The sequence below is a fragment of the Lampetra planeri genome, chromosome 22 (genome assembly GCF_965212315.1).
Source record: "Lampetra planeri chromosome 22, kcLamPlan1.2.h2, whole genome shotgun sequence".
NCBI classification, from domain to species: Eukaryota; Metazoa; Chordata; class Hyperoartia; order Petromyzontiformes; family Petromyzontidae; genus Lampetra; species Lampetra planeri.
Genome location: NC_136128.1, coordinates 6,623,018 through 6,647,063, shown reverse-complemented (window position 1 = coordinate 6,647,063; position 24,046 = coordinate 6,623,018). Strand labels below are relative to the sequence as shown.

At 48.1% G+C, this 24,046-nt stretch overlaps 1 protein-coding gene across 5 annotated transcripts in view; it reads left to right on the top strand.

Annotated features, from left to right (window-relative positions):
- The window catches only part of LOC144724950 (phosphatidylinositol 3,4,5-trisphosphate-dependent Rac exchanger 2 protein-like), a 210,747-nt gene that overhangs the window by 110,331 nt on the left and 76,370 nt on the right, over positions 1–24,046 (top strand). For 4 of the 5 annotated variants that reach the window (XM_078604292.1, XM_078604291.1, XM_078604289.1 and 1 more), the window contains exons 21-24: positions 10,949–11,085; positions 12,473–12,761; positions 15,577–15,935; positions 21,629–21,922. In XM_078604292.1, the coding sequence (XP_078460418.1) occupies positions 10,949–11,085; positions 12,473–12,761; positions 15,577–15,935; positions 21,629–21,922 (1,079 nt within the window). The remainder of the gene's footprint in view (positions 1–10,948; positions 11,086–12,472; positions 12,762–15,576; positions 15,936–21,628; positions 21,923–24,046) is intronic. The other variant, XM_078604290.1, reaches the window with a different exon arrangement.

Below are 24,046 nucleotides of genomic sequence, written 5' to 3'. Positions count from 1 at the left end.
GGGGGGGGGTGTACGTCGCAGGCGGTGGCGGCTTGGAGGGATTGGGGGGGGGGCATCGCGTATGTCAGCACCGCTCGTGTCATTGTCAGCGCCACTAAACCCGGCCACTTCTGGCCGTGTTTTTTTTCGGGAGCGACAGATGGCTGCTTCGTACGGCAGGCTGGTGCGGCAGTGGTGCCGTTCAGCCGGCCGCACCATTGTACGTAGCGTCTGGCGTAGGTCGGGAGGTAGAACGGCGTGCTCCCCACCGCAAGGGTCACGAGTTAAAATCTCGTCCATTAAATAATGACGTCACCCTGATGCTGCTCTATTTAAGACCGGAAGCAACAGGAGAGCTTCACCATTCTTGCCCGATGAAGCTGATTGTAATTATCAGCGAAACGTCGCGCTACTCACATTTTAAAATGCTGTTGATTCTCTCTTCGGGACACTGGTGGGCTAAAGAAGTAAATTAATTTGTCCTTTGAAAACGTGACACATTTTTTACTGTTTGGCTGTGTCGGTGGTGGAGGGTTACGACACATTTATAAATAACACGATCTGACCCAAAAACCTATATTATGATCTCATCCAGGGTTAGGCCGGTTTCATCGTGAACCTCTTTCTGGGGTTTGGTAATAAGAGCCACTTCCTGGACAGAAGAAAACTGTCCCTTGTCCTATGGAGAGACTGGTCGTCCCCTGTTTAAAAAAAAAATAATTTGAATTTACCTCCGTAGCCGATATGTCCCCAGCGAGATGAGTGTTAGTGTGAAGAGCATACGTGTGTGTGTTCATGTTGATGTCTATTGCGGGCGTGTGGTGGAGCGAGTAGTGGCACAGTGGTTAGCGCACTGCATATCTGCTGAAACAGTCCTGGGCCCGAATCCCATTCACCAGCCTGAATTAACTAATGTGGTGAAGTATGGTCAAAACATCCCCCATGACCTACATGGTATGGGGGAACCTTCGTCTTGCAGTGGATTGATAATGATCATGAAAATTGTAACTATTTAAAACATGTACATCGCATATTTAATATCTGTGCCTGCCGTGTTACTCTTTATTTTCTGTGTTGCACTCTGTATTCGCATGCTCTAACAATTCAAACATTTCCACTTGACTTTAAGGGATCACTCTTACTTGCATGTGGACAAAATAGTTTCGATTTGGTTCGTGTGTAAAAAAGTAGTTGGGGGGGGGGGGGGGGAAACAATGAAAATCATCAGAAAGAAAGTACTCGCAATGTTTTCCCCTTCTGCGTTTGTCAAACCTTGGCTTGTGTTCCCTGTGCATTGGACCAACAACCAGGGCTCTGACATTCCTCAGTGTTATGCATTTTCCAGTTCTTCTCTGTTTGGCCTCAAAACAAAATCTGACAGCCTTACCTTTTGAATTCATACTTCTGGTTCGGCAATAAATGCGGAGCTTAGGCAGAAACTTGGCAGGCTTTTCGAAAATGTCACGCTGATAATAATAATTTCCGTCACTTTATCGATCCACTGCTAGATGAAGATGTCTCCATGCCATATTGATCATGGGAGATTATTACCGCGCTTTGTCCCACTTGTCAGTGCGGGGTTGGTGAAGGGGGAGGCCCAGAATGGGTTCACATGTCACCCGTCACTGATGTTAACCGTGGCTGGGACTCAAGCTCAGGTTGGCAGGTTCTTCAGTGCGGCGCGCGGGGGCCGCTGTGCCTCCCACCATTCCCTAATTTTATAATATTCAACTTCCTCCGTACGTAGCCAACCGCACTAATAAATACTGGCAAATGAGGTACCAATGGTGTAAATGCTTACCCCGAGCTCTCATACTCTGATGGTGCATTGTCTTTGAGTTGTGCGGCTTTTGGCGTCATCTGGTCCAACCCATGTGAGACTAGGCTCTAAGGAAAGCTGTCTCGGGTGTGGACCAATCAACTTCAAGGACAGTGCATACATTATCAGAGTTATGTTTTTTGTTTGCATTATGACTGCAGGTATTGTGGTCTATGTAAACATGACTCCTTGTAAAAAAAAAAGGTGTCAGTTTTGTTGCCAGATAAAAGGGTAAAAAAACTATTATCAAATACACGTGGGTCGGGAATTTTATACCTCCGCTTCTGTATGTTGAGAAGAAAGACGTCGGTCATGTCCACGGTAAGAATTCATGTTTGTAAATGTTTCTGTAAAAAATATATTAATTTATTTTATCAATGTTTTTTTTTTCTATATATAATTTTTTATTTAGAAATGGATATGCATAAGTTGTCTTTGAGCGTGGCAATCAAAGGGGTTAATTACGAGTGGTCACAAAAAAGCAAGAGGCAGATGGGCTTAATGGCCATCAACGGCCTTAACTTGCTGAATACATTAATTCCCCTAGCATGTTCCGGCTTAAACATTTCAAAAGTTACTTTTGTCCTCAAGGCGGTGATTGTAACTGCTCGATGTAGACCGACAATCTGTTCCTCGTGAAACATTATTTGCGTTTGTGTGCCTTTGTCGAGAAAGGACTCGCAAAAGGAAATTGGGGCCACCTCGAGACGCGTGTGGAAGTGTGGCGTAAGTGACGCGCTGGAGCAGATTTATTGCTCGCGTTTTTATTGATGTTGTTTGTAGTGGCTGATTTTTGCTAAAAGGCCACGGTCTCGCAAAAATGTCTGTTTTAGCCCTGCTCATTTGAATGAGAGGGGCAGAAATGGAAAAAAAAGAACCCACATGAACCTGGCATCGTGAGTGTTGTGATCTTTTTTTATTTTACAAGAAGAGTTTATTGTCGTGAATCCCAGTCTCACGCAAAAATCTGGCTCGAGTCGGCATTTGAGACAGTGGGGAGATGTTTCGTGGCGTTCTCACTCGAGTTGAATAACTGTGCAGGGGAGTTTGTGGTGGGGGATGAAATGGAAGAGAAACGACACCAAATTGGCACTGCGCATGGTAAATTGTCAATAATGTTTTTAAATTCTCTCAAAACATTCGTAAAACCCTCCCAACTTTTATCATTTTTACTCGTACCCGAATCACCGCAATTGGATTATTGAAGTTTATGTGAAGACCTTTTTTGTAAATGCCATTTGTTGAAGGCTTGTTTTTATTTCGGCTTGAGTAAGCGAAATCCAGTTTGACTTGGAGTTCTCTCAATTCTTTTTTGGATGAAAACAGATTATTCCCGGCCAAGTGTTTTTGTGCGCAGGAAAGAGCCGCGCAGTTTGTCCCCACATTTTGCTGAGGACCGCATTAAATGATGCAGGCCGGAACCTCCAGGAACATGCCAGGAAATTGTGGAAAGAGTATCACAAATAACGATTTGTGTTCAACATTTTCAACTCTTTAACATATTCTTGAGATGTGCACATTTTCTATTAGGTTGATGGTATCCGGTGACTTCATAGCTATAAGCCTTTGATTTAAGACAGATTTTTTTAAAATAATATATTGACCTCGGTAAACAAATCTGTGGCCAAAAAGAGCAAAATTATCTGAGCAAAGTTCACACTGGAAAATATTAACCTTGGAGTCACGTTCGTCAAAAGGTTACTTTTTATTCAAATTGAATAGAAAAATATACATACATTAAAACTACAAAGGCGTAGAGAGATGGTGCAGCGGGTAGCGCGCTCCTCTGTGAAGCCAGCTACCTGAGTTTGATTCCTGGTCATGGCTGATGCCAGTGGCAACCGAAATCTGAATTGGTCATTCCCGCATCTAAACCCTCCTTCACCAAACTGCACTCACCAGTTTGGTGAAGCATGGCAAGAACAACACCATCAACGATGTGGCATGGGTCGGCTGCCATCCACGCATGGATTGCGAATGGCTGGAACTTATTTTTTATTTCATATTTAAGCAATGCAGTCCTGAATTTTGTCACGTGAAATTCATTGAAGTTACATATGTACGTTGCTGCGAGCTCTCCCTGCGAGCTCTCTCTCTCTGCATCCACGTACGTGTGCACTCCGCGCAGGGATGTTCCAGTAGAATCTCCCCGTACACACGCGCTCACATACACGCGACGCTTGCGCGTACACGCGACGTCTCAATCTGAATGCTGCCTTTGTGCCTTGCTGTTGATGGAGTCAGTGGGGGAGGGGACGGACGAAGGGCTGTTTCATAGAAATGAAATTAACTTCCCTCTCATCCCCATCCCTTTGCCTTCCCACAGCTCCCCCGCTCCCCCAAGTCCACCCATAGCCCCATCTCCCCTGTTGTGCACACGCAGACAGTTTAGCATTCACACAGCCTGCCCCGAGGGCCAGAAGGGCTGGGAATTTAAAAGGGTTTAAAGTGCCCTGCAGGTTCAGTGTAGTTGGCTATACCACATCAGAGGCCCCTGGAGAGCCAGACTTTAATTACCCCTAAAAGCATGCCCCTTTTTCCCTCTGGGAATTCGGTGTAAGCACGTGTGCGTTGTGTGTGTATATGTACTCAAGTACACACGAATAGATAATCACGGTGAGAAGACCAGGACAGATTGATTTCCCTTGGCTCTCAAGCCTGAGGTCAACGCTTGTGACTGCATCACCCTGAATGCACCCACTCTCTCGTCGCATCTCAGACACTCCGCAGGACGGAGTCTGGTTTTAGCACGTTGATTGGAGACTAACTGGGAATGCCGAGCATTGTGGGCTTTGGGGCTGTGAGGTGGCGGTACAACAATGGATTCTTGAATCCATCCGTACAGCGGTTTGGGAGAATTCCCACATCACACGTTTGTTTCTCTCAGAACACTCCCCGTTTTCTACCACGTTACAAAAAACTCTGAGACGGAATTGGCCAACCATCCCAATGCAGGGGCCCTCTGGAAAAAAATAGCGTGGGACTCGGTGAGGATGGTACTGGGCAATTAAAGAACATTGTAATTCTTGTTATTAACCCCAAAAAATTGTAGACTGAGCCCCAGGTTTTGGGTCAATCCACTGCATTGTCCAGACAGTGCTTGTTCAGGACATGTTCCACGTGAATGTATGTTGAACTTATTTCGCACCGTACGTAGCCAGCCATGCTAGTCAGAGGTGTGGGGGAAGTAATGAGTATTCATTGCAGATTAAATCGTGTAAAGCTCCAGTAGCTTCCTAATATCGGAAGGAAAAGCGTCCCAGACAGCCACAGAAGCGCATGTGACCATCTTTCTTCGATGGTTAGCCAAAAGCCGCCACTGCAAGGATGACCGGAGTTCGTGTGATGGTTTTATGCTCCTTAACGAGATGAGCAAGGCATTGTTGTTCATTTGTGGCGAGCACAGCCTTACTGTGTAAGGATAAGAACTGTTTTAGAAGGCACCTATTACAGCTGCCATTTACACGTGCGGTAGGAGGTGGGGGGTGGGGGGGCTACCTTTGTTTTTTCAATGCTCATATTGACCATGCCATACCATTTTTGGCTAAGTCAACCGAAGAGAAGCCCACAGAAAGATTTCACACCAATAACCACTGGTGTTGTTGCACTGTCTAGGTGTCAGGGATTAGCCGTAATGCTAATCCCTGACACCTCGGCTTGCCAAGTCTGAATGCAGCTAATCCGGGAGATTGTATTATTATTATTAAATAATTTTCTTCAAATATCCTCTATCTATTAACATCTCTTGGGTTGCTTTCAATTTGAACAGGGATATCGATGCCAGTTCTGGCAGAGACTCGTGGCCAATCTGGGAGGGTTGGGCAACCCGACTGACATCATCTCCCTAATGCATGTCACTACACACGATTACACTATACGACGTATGTTTCTTGTAAATATTTTGTTTGTTTGTTTTTGCCCTTGTTAGTTTGTACATTCCCAGCCTGCAATATCCTATTATAACTCCCGCAATTGCTGACGATCTTGGGCAATGGTCGTTTTCATTAAAGAGGTGCTTAGCTCAATGGGCCCTACCAACTGAACTAATGAATCTTCTTGGTTCTTTCGGTAAAGTCACGTAGAAGGGAAATAATAAAATAATAAAAATAAAACATAATAAAATAATTCTCACGACGTTCCGGCCACAACGCAAGGATGACCTGAGGACGGCTGCTTGCGTTGTGGCCGAAGCGTCGTGAGAATTATTTTATGATGTTTTATTTTTATTATTTTATTATTTCCTTTCTATGTGACTTTACCGAAAGAACCAAGAAGATGAATCCCTGCAGTCATGAAAGCTTTAAATCGAAATTGAACTAATGAAGTCGGAGCGTGAGACTAGTTCCTGGCTCATACTACGTATTATATAATTGTGTAATTAGTATTACGATTATCCTGTGGATGGCTTGGCATGCTTTCTATCAGCTTTTGCGTCACACTGTCATCTGTGGGTGGCAAACGAATTGGTTTACTAATGATGGGCATTTTAAATTTGCGAGAGTTTAGCACAAGACTGAAAGCAATTTAGAACTTCACGCTGGCACCGTCCTACGGGGAACTTCAATAAACCTTCCTCCCACAACGTGCGGAGGCCCAAATTCAGAAATATTGGCTTTTGAAATGTAATGTTTCTAAACGTACACTCAACAATTAAATTGTGGCATATTTCAGCATTCTAGCCCTTATAGAATATCATATGGACGGTCTTACTCCTTCACGGTGACGTGAGTGTATTCGAAACAACACGCAGCGGGTTCTGCGTGATGCCGTCCTCCCCAGGAGGTGTTGCGCTCCAGGTGAATCGATTCCCAAGCGCTGCGCGATTGATTCTCAGATGTCCACGCCGGGGGTCAGATTGGCGCGTCGGCGAGTGTTTATCTTCATGCCCAGCGTTTGGTGAAAAATGCGCCGATATCTTCTTCTTTACCGCCACCACCACGGCCGCGAACGAGGCAAAATCAACACCACGCGATGGTGATTCAGCCATTTCGTTACGTCGTGAATCTGGCCCCCGAGTGGAGATTTCTATTTTTTTTAATCAAAGTTTGCTGCAGCCTTTTTATAAATGATTGACTGATCCATTTTTCTACAACAGTCTTCTGCTAAATGAATTGACAAAGACACTCATGTTATTACTGTTAATTCCTTGGCAGAGGGAAGTGCATTTGTTTTTGTTACGGGGCTTTACATGCCCATTGCCACGGACGGAGGGAGGCCGCTCTCTCTCGGTCGCTCATTTACATTCAGAGCTGGCTTCCCGCTACCCCTCGGCTGTTTTTATTTGTTTCTTTTTCACACGGCCGCAGATCCCAGCCCTTTGATGTGTGCACGCATGTGTGGACTTCTTTTGCGCTGTACGTAGATGATCTCCCTAATCGGCGGCGTGGGGGAAGGTCAACGAACTAAAACACAAAGAGCAGTTATGAAGAAATGAGTTTCCAATCAAGATGATTATTTAAAAGTGCGTATCTCTGGTGGCTTCCCGATATGTCGGAAGGAAGAGCGTTCCAGACGGCCGCAGAAGTGCATCTGAAAGCAGCGCGTCTGATGGATGGGAAGTTGTTTTTATTTTATTGTTTTTACTTCAAATCAAAACGGCACGACGCCATCATCACCGTCCCCATCTCCGTCCCCGCGCTGACAGCCCACTGTGCCATCTGCGACTTGCTGGTGCCCCAGCTACTCCTACAGCCCCTCGTTAGGGCCTTCAACGTTGTCGCGCGTTCTGGCACGCGGTTAAGCGTAAAACACGCGCGCTCGCTCGCTCATGAGAGTTTGTAATTACGGTTCGTTATGGACTATGAAAAACGGGTTTCACTCGTGTAAAAGACTGTGATATGAATAGATTTCATAGCCCGTTACTGTTCATCAATGAGTATTTATAACACAGCCTGGTTGGTGATGTGGTTCCAGCACTGGATTCAAACATTGCGGGTTTGTCAGTTTGCATCCTAAGTCGGCCTTGACGCAGCACATCATCTATTCCGGGGTTGATAAAATAGTGCCGCTTAGTCGGTTGTCAATAGGTTAGTTGTTTTATGGAAACTAAACGAAACTTTTATATATTTAGCTATTTATTAGAAGCGACCTGGCCGCAAATGATAGCTCAACGAAGTGGCTTATCGCGTGGAAATGTATAGCAGCCAAATACTCTAAAAGCAAGTTTATAAACGTGGAGGGAAAAACCGGAGGACCCGGAGAAAATTTCACGCGACCACAGGGAGAACACGCAAGCTCCAAAAATATAACAGGCATCAGGGTCTGGATCAAACCCACGACCTCCTGTATACCAAGCGAGGTAGTTAACATCTCATAGCCACCGAGCCTCTGGCCCCCAGGTTTAGGTGTCCTCATTGCGACTGAACACTTCTCCAGGCTGGTTGGTGCCTGCAAATATATCGACTTTTAATTCACGGATTGGCTTCATTTTGTTATTTGAATTGTCTTGCGTTTGTACCCTCCGCACGTACACAATGTCAATGAGAACCAGATAGACCGATGCGTGTGGGTGTTGTCATCGATCTTTATAAATTCACCAGTAGTTGTCTACACCACCTTTTTATCGGCTTAATTATCACACTCCGAGGGAGGCGATTTGATCGATTTTCAGTTGTACGCTTTGAGGCATGGAGCATCAATGTAAGAATCGATTGGATCCAATGACTCGACCTCTCATTACGTCTGCTAGGGATGTAGTCATTCGTCGATTATGTTAAATATATGAGCAATACACACATCTTTACATTCTATAGATTCATACTGCTACACATTCTATGTGTACTACGTGGGTAATTATAACTGAATCGTGACCGATGATCGGATCGATTTGATTGTGGAGGAGGTAATCGATGTTCTTAGGTTTTTTCCGGTAAAGTCACGTAGGTAAAAAATTAAAATTAATAAAAGTAAAATAAAAATAAAATAAAAATCACGACGTTTCGGAGGCAACACAAGCTTCCTGAAGACGGAAGCTTGTGTTGCCTCCGAAACGTCGTGATTTTTTAAAATTTTACTTTTATTAATTTTAATTTTTTACCTACGTGACTTTACCGAAAAAACCTAGGAATATGAATCATTACAGTCACGAAAGCTTCAAAATATAGAATTAAGGTAATCGATGCTTTCTTACTGAACGCAAGCAAATAGGTCCCGCAATGCCATGCCCACTCCCATCATGCCACTCTCTTCTCACTTAGTCCCCGTATCGTGTACATTTCAGAATCAGCAATCTTTATCTGGAGGAATCCGATGAGCTATGAAGCTCTTTTTCACAGATGTCCAGTAGGGGCAGGTCAGCAATTTATTTCTTCTTTCGGGGGAGGGGGGGAGTGGAGGTGGTGGTGGTGTACTGATTCGTACACTTCGCTATAAACCTGGCGACCTGAGTTCGATTCCGGCTGATAGCTGAACTGATCGTGGGCACCTCCCCACCAACCACCCCCGCCCCCGCCAGCCACTTCTACGAACTGCACAGACCAATATGGGGAAGTATGGTCAAACTGCCCCCATTTACCGGCAAGGTGTGGGGAAGCCTTCATCCATTGGTGGATTGAAACGGAGCTGCAAGTTACGAACTCGGGGGGCGGGGCACATTGCGATATATTTATGAAACGCTCGAGGCAAATCTGGGCGAATTCAAATAAACGCGTAGCATTGCAAGTGGAACAAGCAAAAAAAACGTATTTACAAAAAGACTAAACTAAAAATATTTTACACCGACAAAGTAAAGAGTACATACTATAATTTTTACACGTCAATGCCTACGTGAAAAAAAAAATTACCGGCCAATTCACGATGCTATCTGATTAAGCTCAATTGTCAACAAAGCATCACGTCTCACAGTCAAATTGCCATCGCGAGTTTACCTATCGTCGAGGCTTCATTGATCCAAACAGCATTATCATCATCAGAAGCAAAAAAGTTGACAGCATCATCCCGAAGACGGTTCATAGAAAATCACCCGCATTACCTTGGAGTTCCACTTACGGAGCGAGTGACATTTCGTATGGGACAAATGCAAAGGCATCGTCGGTGCACTCCCGCCAAAATGCCTCGCAGTGCTCTCTGCACCGGAGATCCTACGGTTTTTTTTCCCCTCCCAATACGAACTTTCATGCCCCCACCTGGGTGTGGGGCAGTGAGCCCCCAGTTTTCTTTGCGCCGAACTCGGGGCCGCTGCTGTTCGAGGAAATGTTGTTCCCCCCCCTTCGTGCCGCGGCTCGCTTTGAGTCGTAATTCGAAGAAAAACAAAAAAAGCACGAGATGAGCCAATTATAAATTGTAAGCACCCTTGCAAAAATTGGGGGTAAAGCAAGCTGGCGGTATGTTACGTTAACGAGGGAAAGAGTTGGAACCTCTTCATAACAGAGGTCGCAAACGGGTTTTGATTCCTTACCCGTACCCGTACCCAGCCGTACCTGTACCCTACCCGTACCTGGCCGGGTACAGGTAGGGTACGGGTAACGGGTACCTGATTGTGACCTCTGGGATGAAGCCATGTTGCAGGCGCGGGTGGGTTGATTCTAGGAACTTGAATTGTGAGAAGAGACAAGACGTTGGGAAATGAGTGACAAACAGTTACTCACCAGTGACTCACGGCCTACCCGTACCCGGCCGCACCAGGGTCGCAAACGGGTACCCGTACCCGGCCGGGTACGGGTAGCCAGGTATCGGGTAGGGTACGGGTATCGGGTACCCCGTTGCGACCTCTGCTTCATAAGTGACGGGAGCTTGGGGCCATTGCATTCTGTGCGGGCGCATGTAATTTACTTGTGTCCGTTCGCGCGTTTCGTGCGTGTCGTGTCCGCGAAAGGGGCCGTGGTGCAGTGGTCAAGCGCGTTGCGTTTTAAACTCGGCCACCCGAGTTCGATTCCCGCTCACGGCTAACAACGGTGACGAATTTCTGAACCGTTCCTTGGCCTCCTCTCGGTCGACTCAAATGAGTACCTTGTGTAATATCGCCACTGGGGAGACAAAGGTGGTCGGTCGTGGTGATGGCCACCCACTCCCTCGTGTGCCATGGCAGCCTTCATCGGTGCACGCCAAGAGCACTTGCCACAAAAGTATGTTCGGCTATACGGGAGGTCTTTGTCTTTGTTGTGTGTGCATTGTGTGTGTCTTGTTGCGCGTGTGTGCCATGGTTCCATGCAGGAACAGCAGCAGCTGGCGCAGGGCTGCAGCCGGGCCAGTGCATCGTCAAGGTGAACGGCTCGAACGTGAGCAAGGCGAGCCACGCCACCGTCATCGCGCACGTCACCGCCTTCCGCAGCCAGCGCCAGGCGCCGCAGGTTTGGGCAACGTGCACCTCGGACGAAGAGCTCCTCCCCCTCCCACCCCCTCCCCCCTGCTCCCTCGGTGCCAGAGGTCGCAAACGGGTTTTGATTCCCTACCCGTACCCGTACCTGGCCGGGTACGGGTACCCGTTCCCTATCCGTGCCCCGTACCCTACCCGAAATGAGTGACAAACGGTGACTCACCAGTGACTCACGGCCTACCCGTACCCGGCCGCACCAGGGTCGCAAACGGGTACCCGTACCCGTACCCGGCCGGGTATCGGGTAGCCGGGTATCGGGTAGGGTACGGGTATCGGGTACCCGGTTGCGACCTCTGCTCTGTGCGTCCCACGTGTGGACGCGCCCGTCCCATGAGTGGGTCGCATAAACGCGTGACCACGCGTCTAATTTGAAAGCTGCGCGTTTGATAATTAACGGATACGTTTTGAGCTCCAATCATGAGTCCAGTCGTCGTGCGAAGTGCCAGCTTTCCCAAATGTTGCACACTCGAAATGAGGGACGTGGGCAGGTGCTCGAAATCGAGGGCAAACACATTTATTGTGATTTAAAGCTTTCGTGACTGCAGGGATTCATATTCTTGGTTCTTTCGGTAAAGTCACGTAGAAGGGAAATAATAAAATAATATAAATTTTCTTGCTGTGGATATCACACCTGATGATGATTGCTTGTGTTGCAGTCGAAACGTCGTGATAATTTTTATTGTTTTATTTTTATATTATTTTATTATTTCCCTTCTACGTGACTTTACCGAAAGAACCAAGAACACATTTATTGTGGTTAATCTGTATAATGCAACAGCACGTAGTGTCACACACAGCAATCTTCACCGAGTCGCCATTAACCACGTGACTGGTATACACATCAGGTTAATCAATAACCCTGCCAGCCCCCCCCACAGGCCCAACTCAGTCATCACATGCTGGTGTTCACACGTGTATTGATGTACTGCACAGCACATAGGGAGTTATTAAAAGAGTGGTCCATTCCTAATGTGCCACACAAACACAACGTGAACTCACAAAGCATCAAAACGGGACCCGGACAACGTGACGAGTCCGCCGTAGCCAACGCATTCCCTTAATTCCGATGCCAAATATTTACAAAGTAAACGGGGTCCCGCATAAGGACGTTTTTTTTGTGGTCAACACCTGTTGGGCATGTGGAGTACCTGGAAGAAAAACTCACCTGCACTCGGGAATGCCACTGAACACCGCTAAATTGATCTTGAACTGAGTGCCGCTACTGGTGGAGATGGCGAGCGTTACGGCCGCAGCTGCGTGTCCCCGCGATGGACGACGAACGTTGAAAACTCTCCCGCACCGCACGTGGCCAATCGACCGTGCTAATCGGAGGACGCGACGGGTGCCGCGTGGGCGTGCAGGAGGACGTGCGCTGGGTGTACAGTTCCCCAGCGGGCCTTTCGGATGGCGAGACGGAGCGTCGTCTCGGAAACGGCGGCGTGCTGACGACGCCGTGCCGGAGCGACGGCGAGCCCTGCGCCTCGCCGTGCGGCTCCAGCCCAGCGAGGTCGTCGCCCTGCGCCAGGCGCCAGCTGCCGCTCGTGCCCTCGCTCGCCTACTCGTTCAACTCGGGCTCCTGCTGCCCGCTGGACGACGCGTCGTTCGGGACCGACCTCATCTCGGAGCTGGCCGAGAGCAAGCTGGAGGAAGGTGCGTGCGTGACATGCGTCTTGGCATAGAAAAACTAAACTATGATTTTTTTTTTTTCTCACCAGGTAAGGCCCCACTGGGCTATACAGCTCTCTTGTCGGAAGCGCCCTGGTCAAGTATGCTAGCTCAACCACGTGGCTTATCACGTGTACATTTATAGCAGCCACATCCTCTCTAAGGTCACCCCCATAGTGCACTTCCTGCCTGTCACTCTGCTCGATTTTCCTTTCTGCCATCCATCGCTTCCTCGAGGCAATTGCCGGCAGAAATGAACATTGATGCGGTGTTCGTCTCTTGCTTACGGCCCTGAGGCAGGGGAGGAAATTCCACATTTTTATGGCAGAGCCGAGTCCGTCCATAGGACAGCCACTGTTGAATGCCCCACAACGTGGTACTTCTTCGACCTTGAAGGGATGCGAGTATTCTTGCTGTGAAAGTACTGAAATTGTTTTACTGCATTAATGCGTTTCTGTGAATGTCTATATACTCCCATTGTAAGCACGTTTGTGTGCTATGAAAAGCACCTTTAATAGCAATTTTTTTTAAAACCACGTTACACTTTTCTCTTTATATTTGGACAACATTATATTTATGTGTGCACATGCAGAATTTTTTTTTTCAATTTAAGAAGTACGAGTCTTTATTTGTTTTAAAAATGCGGATTAATTGTACTACTCACAGGTGGAACTGAGATTATCTGGGTTTTGTTGGTATAGGCAAACGTTGTATTATTTACTCTTTGGTTCTTTCGGTAAAGTCACGTAGGTAGAAATAAAATAAAATAAATAACGACGTTTCGATCGCTTGTGTTGCGATCGAAACGTCGTGATTTATTTTATTTTATTTCTACCTAAGTGACTTTACCGAAAGAACCAAATAGTATGGATTCCTGCAGTCACGAAAGCTTCAAATCAAGGTTGTATTATTTACTGCAGTTGCTAAGCACAGGGCCTCTTTAACACAAAGCCTTTATCAACAAATCGATAACGTACCACTTAAAAAAAACTCGTTTCTTTAGAACTGCTTTTTGTGTTTAGTTTGTCTGTCCTTCCCCTGCACCTCTGATTAGCACTGTTGGCTACGTACGGTGCGAAAGAAGTTCAACGTACATGCACATGCACACACACAGATACGTAGCGCTGTGAGTGAGGACCTGGCTGGGTGGCTCTGTGTTTAGAGCGCTTGACTGGCAGTCAGAATATTGTGAGTTTAAACCCCCCGTTCAGAACGACTTTGGTCCTATCACACCTCCACGGTCAATAGAATGTGACCGCTTCGCGTGCAATCAAAACAGTCGGTGTTCTATTTCGATTTAAAGCTTTCGTGACTGCAGGGATTCATCTTCTTGGTTCTTTCGGTAAAGTCACGTAGAATGGAAATAATAAAATAATAATAAAACATAATAAAATCATTCTTTCGACGTTTTGGCCACAACGCAAGCAGCCGTCCTCAGGTGGAGAACAGGTTTTATTATTTCCATTCTACGTGACTTTACCGAAAGAACCAAGAAGATGAGTCGGTGTTCTTTGGATAGACTGGTACCTGCCATGGAAATGTGGAATTTCTACCAACGTCTCAGGGCAGTTGGTGGTGATAAGCACTCCTCCCGATGCTCGTTTGAGCGAGGAACCGACGATTATTTGACGGGGCGTTGCACGAGGGTGGAAAGAGATGGAGGCATTTCCTTCCGAACTTCAGGAGTGGTTGTTCTGCTCTATGGACTGAAAGGACCTCAGCTCAGTTTCCACCCACGACTAAGGTCAGTGGTGAGTGAACTCGGATGGGGTGCCCCTTCTTCCTTCACCAACCCACACTGATCATTGTGGTGAATACTCTGTGGTTTTTTCGGTAAAGTTACGTAGGTAAAATATCAAATAAAACAAATGAAAAGAACTAGTTCAAGTTCAAGTTGTGAGCCATTCGGCTCTTAAATCGGGTGCAACCGCAACAAACAAAAAACAAAAACATGAACAAAAAAACATCTTAAAGTGAATATGTGACTGAGTGCAAACAGAAAATCCAAGAAAAGACAGCAAAATATTGCAGAAAAAAACACCGTACACCAACGCTGTGTGCAAAAATCCCAGTGGGATGCAATTAAATCACGACGTTTCGGGCGCAACACAAGCATCCTTCTTCAGGTGGAGACAAGGTAGCGAAAGCACAACCGCTTAAGTGTGTCTAAGAGATGGCTGTGACGAGGAATTATATAGTCGCGGGGGATGGAGGGAGGGGAGAGGGCATGGTGAGTGTGTGGGCGGGCTGTGGACTGGGAGGCAATGATGTGAGGAACGGAGAGGGCGTTGGGAGGCAACGAGACATTGTGGTGAAGTATGGTAAGAAAAAAACATGACGATGGTGCCTTAACAAAGGGTTGGAAATCATAATTATATGATGCACTTCGCCCCCCCCCCCCCCCCCCACAAGCTAACCCTAGTATGTATACTTAAACAATTTTTGGGGTTGCATCTTATGGTCTTTGTCTAGTTTTAATACGTTATTGACACCGGGCACAAGTTTTGGGTGTGTGTTACAATTCCGGCGCATCTTATAATACAGTTAATATAGTACTGTAATCTTAAATGCTTGTTGTCTGAACATCTTAAAATAGGATCCCAGAGCTTAGGAAATTGTTTGCGTAGGTTCTGGCCGTCTGAGAAATCTGTACATCTTACAAATTCCGCAAGCGTTGTGAGATGCAAATTGCATGCAACGACGCTATCTAAAAACGCTGTTCTTCTTATTCTTGCAGCAGTAGCAGTAACAAAACAAACCCTAACCAAACACAACCTCTTGCCCCCGCTGTCTCCCGCAGCAGAGGCGTTCGAATCGTCCTTGGACGGCGACTTCTTCCGCGGCTTGAGCTGGGACCTCGGCAGTGAGGCTCCGGCACGGCAGCCTCCACAACAGCCGCTGCCGCCGCCGACTCCACCGCCGAAGGGAGCCGCGGCTCGCGACGACGCGGAGGAGGGGGAGCGGCGCGGTGGCCCGGCCGCTTCGGCGGCGGCGTCGGCGTCGCCGTCGGTCGGCGAGGGCGAGGGCGTGAGCCTGACGGTGGACAACACGCAGCTGGAGTACGGCGTGGCGTACGAGTTCGAGCGCACCGCCGGCATGCGCTGCCACGTGCTTGAGAAGATGTCCGAGCCGCGGGGGATGTTCCTCCTGGCGGCGCAGGTGAGATGGCGGGGGACGGACGGGCCACGAGCGTCGTCCGTTGGTGGGCTGTTCGTTGGGGGGGGGGGGGGCAACGGGTGTGCTCCGGGGGGGTGTCTGCAGGAATTAAAATGAACAAGCAGCAGTGGGAAGTAGAACAGCAACAAAAAAACAAAACCCCCAAACAATGAAAAAAATACTAAACTCCAAATATTTTACAGCCACAAGATAAAGAGCCAAATCTTCGTTATTTTTTACACTTTAATGCCGACATAAAAAAAATGGTTTTGCCTATTAACGTTGCTATCTGAGTAAGCTCAAATGTTAAAGCAGCAAGACTCACAGTCAAACAACAATAGTGAGCCGACGTATAATCCAGGCTTCATTGATCCAATCAGCATCATCATCATCATCAGCAGCAGCGTAATTGACAGCATAATCGCAATACGGTTGATGGATAAGCACCTGTGTTGCCTTGGAATTTCACCTTTGGCCTGAGTGACATTTGTGCACCCTTTCCAAATGCCTGGTAGTGCTGCAGTATTGAACGTGCTGTGTGCCCTTCTTATGGGCGGGGATGGAAGTGAACTTCTGACTCGTCAAACCCTGGCGCGGCATCGCCAGCGACGGCATCACATCTGGTCTGAACCTATCCCGGATGCGCCTGTGCGCTTGAATGCACGCTTGCGTTTCTCGTGATGTAACGATCGCTGCAGCCACTCCGTGGAGCTCCTTTGCAAGCCTGCCCATCATCCTGTAGCCCACCAACCAGTCGCTCTGCTTCACTTCCCCCTCCCTTCTCTTCCTCCGCCTACCCTCTGCCCCCCTCAAATCTGTCTCTGGAAGAGAGCCAGATGCGTCCTATTTATGGAACGGCACCCGAGTGCGTCCCATGTACGACGTGGTGTGGTTATAGGGCATTTTGTTTCACTTAGAGTCGCTCGGTTCTGTTTGTTTGAAATTTTGCGAACGGCTGGCCTGCGCGGTATGTCGAGAGAGGGCACGTAGCGCTTTGATTTCCCCGCAGTGCCTACAAACATACTGGTTCGGCACTGACACGTCTGTTCATGATGGCGATGATACAGTGAGGAGGTGAACGGAGTTATGTACTGGTTTACTCTTGCAAGCATTGCTGTGGGATCACTTCACTTAGACGTGACTTGCGTGTTCGTCGTGATAATCTCGATACTAAGCAAGGGATTGGCTGAAGCTAATCGTGGCCACGTTCCCCTCTGGGCAAGAGCCGTGAGGTTTTCTACTGCCGTGCTTGTTTTTTGAGTGATTAATAAAGAAATAAAATTCAGAAATTTCACCTTTGAATTGTCAAATACACACTAACTATTAACTATTTAAATATTAATTATTATTATTATTTTTACCAGATAAGGCCCACTGAACTATTTATTTGGCCACAAATAATAGCTCCACAAAGTGGCTGATCATGGGGAAATTAAGAGCAGCCAAATACTCTAAACGAACAATGATTCTAAGGGTGGACGGGAAACCCAGAGGACCTGGAGAAAAAGCCACGTGACCACGTGGAGAGGAACATGCAAACTCCAAATATACGGGTACCGTCAGGGTTGTGGATCGAACCCACGACCTCCTGAATACCAGGCGAGATAATTAACATCTCGCCACTGTGACACCACCGTGGCCAAACTGATCTTTCACCAACATAATAGTGGGTGGTGGGGAGGGTCACCGCCTGAATGTCGTGAGCCTCCACGAGCCAGAGACCGTAATTACTGACGTTTGAGGTCGGACGTTCACCGTACCAGCTGCTGCACGACTTGGCAGGAGGAGGAAGGGGTGGGTGGGGGGGGAAGTGATGGCGAGGTGCGTTGGCCACGATGAACTCTTTAAACGTGAACTTGAGAGGTTCCCCCTGTCAAGCTTGAGGAGCTGCGTTTGAATGGGGGTTGTCACGTGGCGGTCACTGTTGTTGATTAGCGGAAGCTTAGACACCCCCCTCCTCTCTGTAAAATCCCCACTGTGTCCCAGACAAACGTGTTTAGCTGGTGGGCCAATGTAACTCTGATAGATTTAAAATTGATTCCTACTCGCGGGACGTGCGTTGCATTGCTGCGTGTGAGGCTGGGGCTCACGCCTGAGCGATGGGTCGCGCCGCCAAATTTTCCTCGGAATCTTGCAACGTAATCATCGCCTGCAGCGGCTTTGTCCGCATCTCGGGCGAGTGGTTACGTGATGAGGAAATTAAACGGCGCCTTCTCTGCTTGCAACTGGTTGTAATCATTCACACACAAGCGATTCAGTTGCACGCATTTTGGTCGCTCAGGTTTGGAACTGCCGTTGGAATGTATTATTATTTCCAGTTGTTATGTTGGACAAAATTGGTTCTCGTAAACTCTGCAGCCACCTCAGGCTGCTACATTCACCACAGTAGCAAAAAAGAGGAATGGATTCTTGAAATGAGCCACAACCCCTGATTGCGACAGTTCATTGTACAGGCTTGGTAGATGCAGTACAGTCAACGGTGGCGAGATGTTAACTACCTCGCCTGGTATACAGGAGGTCGTGGGTGCGATCCCGATCCTGACGCCTGCTGTATATTTGGAGTTTGCATATTCTCTCCGTGGGAGCATGGATTTTTCTCCAGGTCTTCCGGTTTTCCCCTCCACATTTAGAATCAACTTGCATTTTAGACTATTTGGCTGCTATAAATTCCCACTCACCACTGATGTCGTTAGCTGTGGCCGAGTTGAGGTCGTCAGGTTCACGGTGCGGTGTTTATCTACGGGTCAATGCCGGTCGATGGGGGAGCTGCCCGTGACAAAGTAGAGATCATCTCATCCAGATAATTGGACACTGAAAAAAAAAAATCTTTCCAGCTTAGCCCAGCAGCTCCGAGACCACGGATGCATGTGGCCAGAACGTTACTTAACTCGCCGTGCAATGTTTTCTGCACGTCTGGCAAGTTGAAAGATGTCGAGCGGTGGCCAGTGTGGCTTCTCGCTTGATGGCATCGGCGGAAGGTGGCAATTCTGGCGCGTCTCTTTTGTGCCCTTTAAACAAAAACAAAAAAACCCGTCGCGAGTGACCGTTGCCAGGTCGTTTCATATCCGACCACGACCCCCAACACGCGCGTGCCGTGAGCTTCGCCAGCAAAGCCCCCCGCAGCTTGTCAGCTTGTCATCGCCGCCAGCGGGAACGAACGGCAGAGTGGGGGGGGGGTAGTGACGCGGGTGAGTGTGTGCGCGCGCAGGCAACGCTGTACGAGCGCATTGTGGACGCAGCCATCGCACAATGGAGCGAGGTCGGCAAGAGTCTCTTGGGGTGGGTGGGGGGAGGGGTTTAGTCAAACCATCTGCCCCAGTGCTGTCTTGCCCCAATGCCAATGTCTCGATTGGTGCAGTAGACACCTCGGCTGCTTTGTTAGTTTCTCACCCCCCCCCTTTCCTCCACCTTCCGGCCACACTCCAGTGGAAGGTGATGAAACCTCCTGGGTAGCCTGTGCAAGGTTACGTTTGTTTGTTTAACCAGGTGAAAGAGCTCACGAGACCCCCGGTGTATCATCATTTGCGAGAGTCACCTAGGTCATCGAAGCTGACAAAAGCGAAACAAATAAAATAGAGCCAATGAAGCAAAGACATCTGCGTCAACATGAAGAAATGGAAAACATTTCGCAAAGTGCAAATAAATGTTCAATAATACATTCCTTGGACCGCAAGTCGGTTCGTGCAGATTATTTTAAGACTCATCGTAGTGGTGTGAGCACTGCACTACAAACTCGGTGACTTGATTTCGATTGCCAGTCACCATTAACATCAGTGACAAACCTGATGGTCCACTCAGCCTTAAATGAGTGGTATGTAAACATCGGCTCAGGGGAGATGGGGTGTGTCGCAGGCTACAACGCTGCTTAATAGGCGCTCGCTAACATCATGCGCCACGTCATTTCTTGTTGTTGTTGTTTGTGGAATGTGTTTTGGTTTAGGTCCCAGTGATCCAGCTGTTATACTTTGGCAGTGATAGGCAAACGCAGTACATTCACCCCAGGTCTGGTCTAGACCACCGCTACATGTTTTACTCAATCTAAAATGAGTAGCCTGAGGACGGCTGCTTGCGTTGAGGCCAAAACGTCGTGAGAATTTTATTTTATTATGTTTTACTTGTATTATTTTATTATGTTTACATTTTATTATTTTATTATTTCCCTTCTACGTGACTTTACCGAAAGAACCAAGCATATCCCTGCAGTCACGAAAGATTTACATCGAAATGAGTAACCTCGTGATGTCGTGTGTCAATATCAGTGCTGTGAGGCTATGGTAGTTCGTGTTGCGTGTGGTCATGGACGTACGGGTCTCCTCCATGTGTTGTGCTGGCCTCAGTAATAGGAAGCTCACGAGCAAAACTTGCCCAAAACTGTCGACATGGCCCACGTGTGGGTTGTGTGCATGCATTGATGAGAGCAGTTCTCTTTTTTGCGACATTGCATGAACACACCTCCCGCTTAAAAAAAAATAACAACCAGAGAGTACACGTAATTGCCATCCGTACCTCTGTCCGCGACACACTCGCCAATGGCGTTTTCTTCAGTCAAGTGCCGTCCTCCGAAGAAACCGTAGATGAGAAACACCCCCTTCAATAAAGTTGGTACGGTCCGTGGCTAATTTAAAACACGTGCGTGTCCTCGCAATGGCTCCTAATGGACACACAGGTGTAGGCGGTGTTGACCGACCGTTTCAAGTTACACACGGAGGAGGGTTTTTTTTATTGCCATTTCACTTTTTGGAACTCCCAACCACATGGCCTGACACTGTCCAACACTGCACGCTACGATTATCGGGTGCTGTGAGGTGATGCCTCAAACGCGGAGACCAAAGGCTCCACCTGTTCTGGTTTTTGGAGACCGCCTGCTGTGCTTGTGAAATGTGTATTTATGCACCGGTTGGGTTTAGGAATTTGGTGGTGCCTGTCCAGAAATAATGAATATGTAAGCAGCTTGAGTATTGCAAACACAGTTGGTACCCTTTTTTTGGTCGTGTCCACGCGTCTGATGCTTTTGGCAATGGGACCCATTGCATTCAAAAACATCGCCCCTGCGTGGGCTGATGTGGCGATTGGGCGATGTCGCATGCCTAGAATGGTGAGGGGCAGAGTTCATTTGAGAGGCCACCCACATTTATCTGTGGCAATGAAAGAAGAACACTTTAATGTTCGGCTTACGGCTCGGGGGGGCAGACTCTGCGAATGGGCCTGCATGCGATGATGTTTCACTGTCGCCATAAGAGGGTGGTGCCTCCCGCTTACCAGCTACTGGCAGCAACTTGAACACTGCATGGATCAACAGTTTTCAGCAGCAGTTGCGATGGCCATGGCAAGCGAATCATAGTTAAATTTCTCTTTCAAAGGGGCCGCTGTGTGCAATTGTGCGTGTGTGTGCGCGTGTGTCTACGCATGGCGCAACGGGTGCAGTGCCCCGAGTTTGATTCCCGCTCACGGCCAACACCAGTGGCGATTATTTGAACCGGTCCTGGGCCTCCCCTAGGTCGACCCGGCCTCAAATGAGTACCTGTAAACATCGCTGCAAGGGAGACAAAAAGGCGGCCGGGCGTGGTGCTGCCCACCCGCCCCCTCGTGTGCCACGCCGGCCTTCATAGGTGTCGCTCGCTAGCAGCACTTGCCCCAACAGCCCGCGAAGGCTACACGGGGGATCTTTATCTGACGTACGCTTGGCCGCCCCGCAGGTGCTTGAGATGCTGAGCGCGGAGGATGAGCGCCTCGCGGGGGAGACGTCCGTCGCGTCCGCACCGCCCGGCCGCCCCCGCGACTCCGCCACCACGAACGCCGCCACCTCCTCCTCCTCCTCCTCCACGTCGTCCAGCGAGACGAGCGTGGACAGGGCCGGCTCGGACGGCCGCGATGGCGAGAGCGAGGCCGCGTGCGACGGGACGGCCGTGACCACGGTCGGCGAGGGCGCCGCGCGTCTGCGCGACAGCACCACGCAGCAGCTGAACAAGCGCATCGTGGCCTACAAGAAGGTGATTGTGAACGGTCGACCCGCGCAGGCCTTCGCGGGTTACTCCGTTGACAGCGTGGAGCGGGTAGTAGCGGCTTGCACGCTGCGATGCGAACCGCGGTGACCTGAGTTTGATTGCCGCTCTCACGGGGCAAAATGTGGGATGAATAGCTCGGCCGGTTCTGGGTCTCCTTACTGCCACCTGGGCCTTAATGGAGTAGGGGAGCCACGGTGGCGAGATGTTAACTACCTCGCCTGGTATGCAGGAGGTCGTCGGTTCAATCCCGACCCTGACGCCTGCTGTATATTCGGAGTTTTTGTGTGTGTCTCTCTCTCCCTCCCCGTGGTCGCGTGGATTATTCTCTGGGTCCTCCGTTTTTCCTCTCCACATTTAGAAACATGTATTCAGAGTATTTGGCTGCTAAAAATTTCCACATGATAAGCCACTTCATTGCCAACCGTACTATTCAGAGGTGCGGGGGAAGGAGAGCAAATTAATTACAAAGAGCAGTTCTCAGGAAATAAGTTTTAAATCTAGATTTTTAAGTGCATAGCTCCATTGGCATCCTAATACCAGAAGGAAGAGCATTCCAGATGGCCCCAGAACCCCTTTGAAAGCGTGCGATGTGGTGACCGTCTCTGTTCGATGGTTCGCCAAAAGCCGCTGCGAGGTCTTGGTGCTTCTCCTGTCACAATAACTAGACCACCACTTTTGATAACCCTGCTCTTCATATCGATCACTATCATCCTGTGTACAATGTGTATAATTGTTGTGAAGCGCCTTTTGATTAAGACACTTTATTAATCTACATAACACAAGATACGGTCTTAGCCCAGTCAACAATGGCCACAAGACAAATGTGTGTGTTGCTATTATTTTCTCTTTGCTTGGCTTCGTACAGAATCAATCAGAATATTTACTTATTACTGGAGGAATCTGATTAGCTACAAAGCTCTTTTCCACAGATGTCCAGTAGGGACGGGTAAGAACGTTACGCTCCGCTCCGAGGGTTAACATGTACCGTGTGGTAAGGGGACTCGTCACAGGGCATGAATGTTGGCCATGTCGTCGTAGTGTTAGATCAGAGTGGAGGTTGCGTGGTTCATCTTCAAGGGGGCCCATTCTCTCATGTGGAGTGATGCTCTTCTGTCTGAAGGAGTTCAGACACAGATACAACTGCAGTAGATCAATTTGAAGATTAAAGCATGTAATTGAGAGCAGTCGTCGGGAAAAGTCTTCACGATTATAACCATTTGACAACGTTGCCTTTTAAACTATGTATTTAACGCAACTGACACAGTGGTTAATTTACAACGCTGTAGGCCCACTGCCCAGAGTTTGATGCCCCCCCCCCGCCACCCTTCACCAACCCGCACTGTGACCAGCGTGGTGAAGTATGGTGAAGTAATCCACGCGATCGACACGGTATAGGATACGGCATTCGCATTTCGGATAGTGGCGGTCATGAATCGGAGTAAATTCAGAGAAAATATAGAAATTTGACCGTAAACCACGTTTTACAATGCGATGTCTCCAATTAGTGAAAAGTTAAAACAGCTAATATTCGGCTGCAAGCCAAACCAGTGTTTAAATGCACGCACGTGTGTGCATACAAATGTTTATACATACACGTGCATATGACACATGCCAGAGCTGTTGGAAATAGGCCAGCCCCCCCCCCAGCATTACGACTCTCAAGAAATGGATGTTGTCAAAGCGATGGATCCCGGGTCCCACACGTGTGGTAATGTGCCTCTCTGTTGCGGAAGAAGTGGTTCCCGGGCCGGAAGCTGTGATGCTTCAAGGCCTCCCTCTAAGGGTGTCTGTCTGTGGCGCTGTCGGCTGACTCAATTACACATACTCTTAGTTCTTTCGGTAAAGTCACGTAGGTAAAAAATGAAATAAAAAAAGAAAAACAATAAAATCACGACGTTTCGGAGGCAACACAAGCTTCCGTCTTCAGGTGAAACTGTCACAGCAAAATATCTGTATTACTTGATACAGATATTTTATTGTTTTTATTTAATTTTTTACCTACGTGACTTTACCGAAAGAACTAAGAGTATGAATCCTTGCAGTCACGAAAGCTTCAAATCTAGAATTACTCAATTACAGTTGATGACCAAATACGGGCGGCTGTGTCTG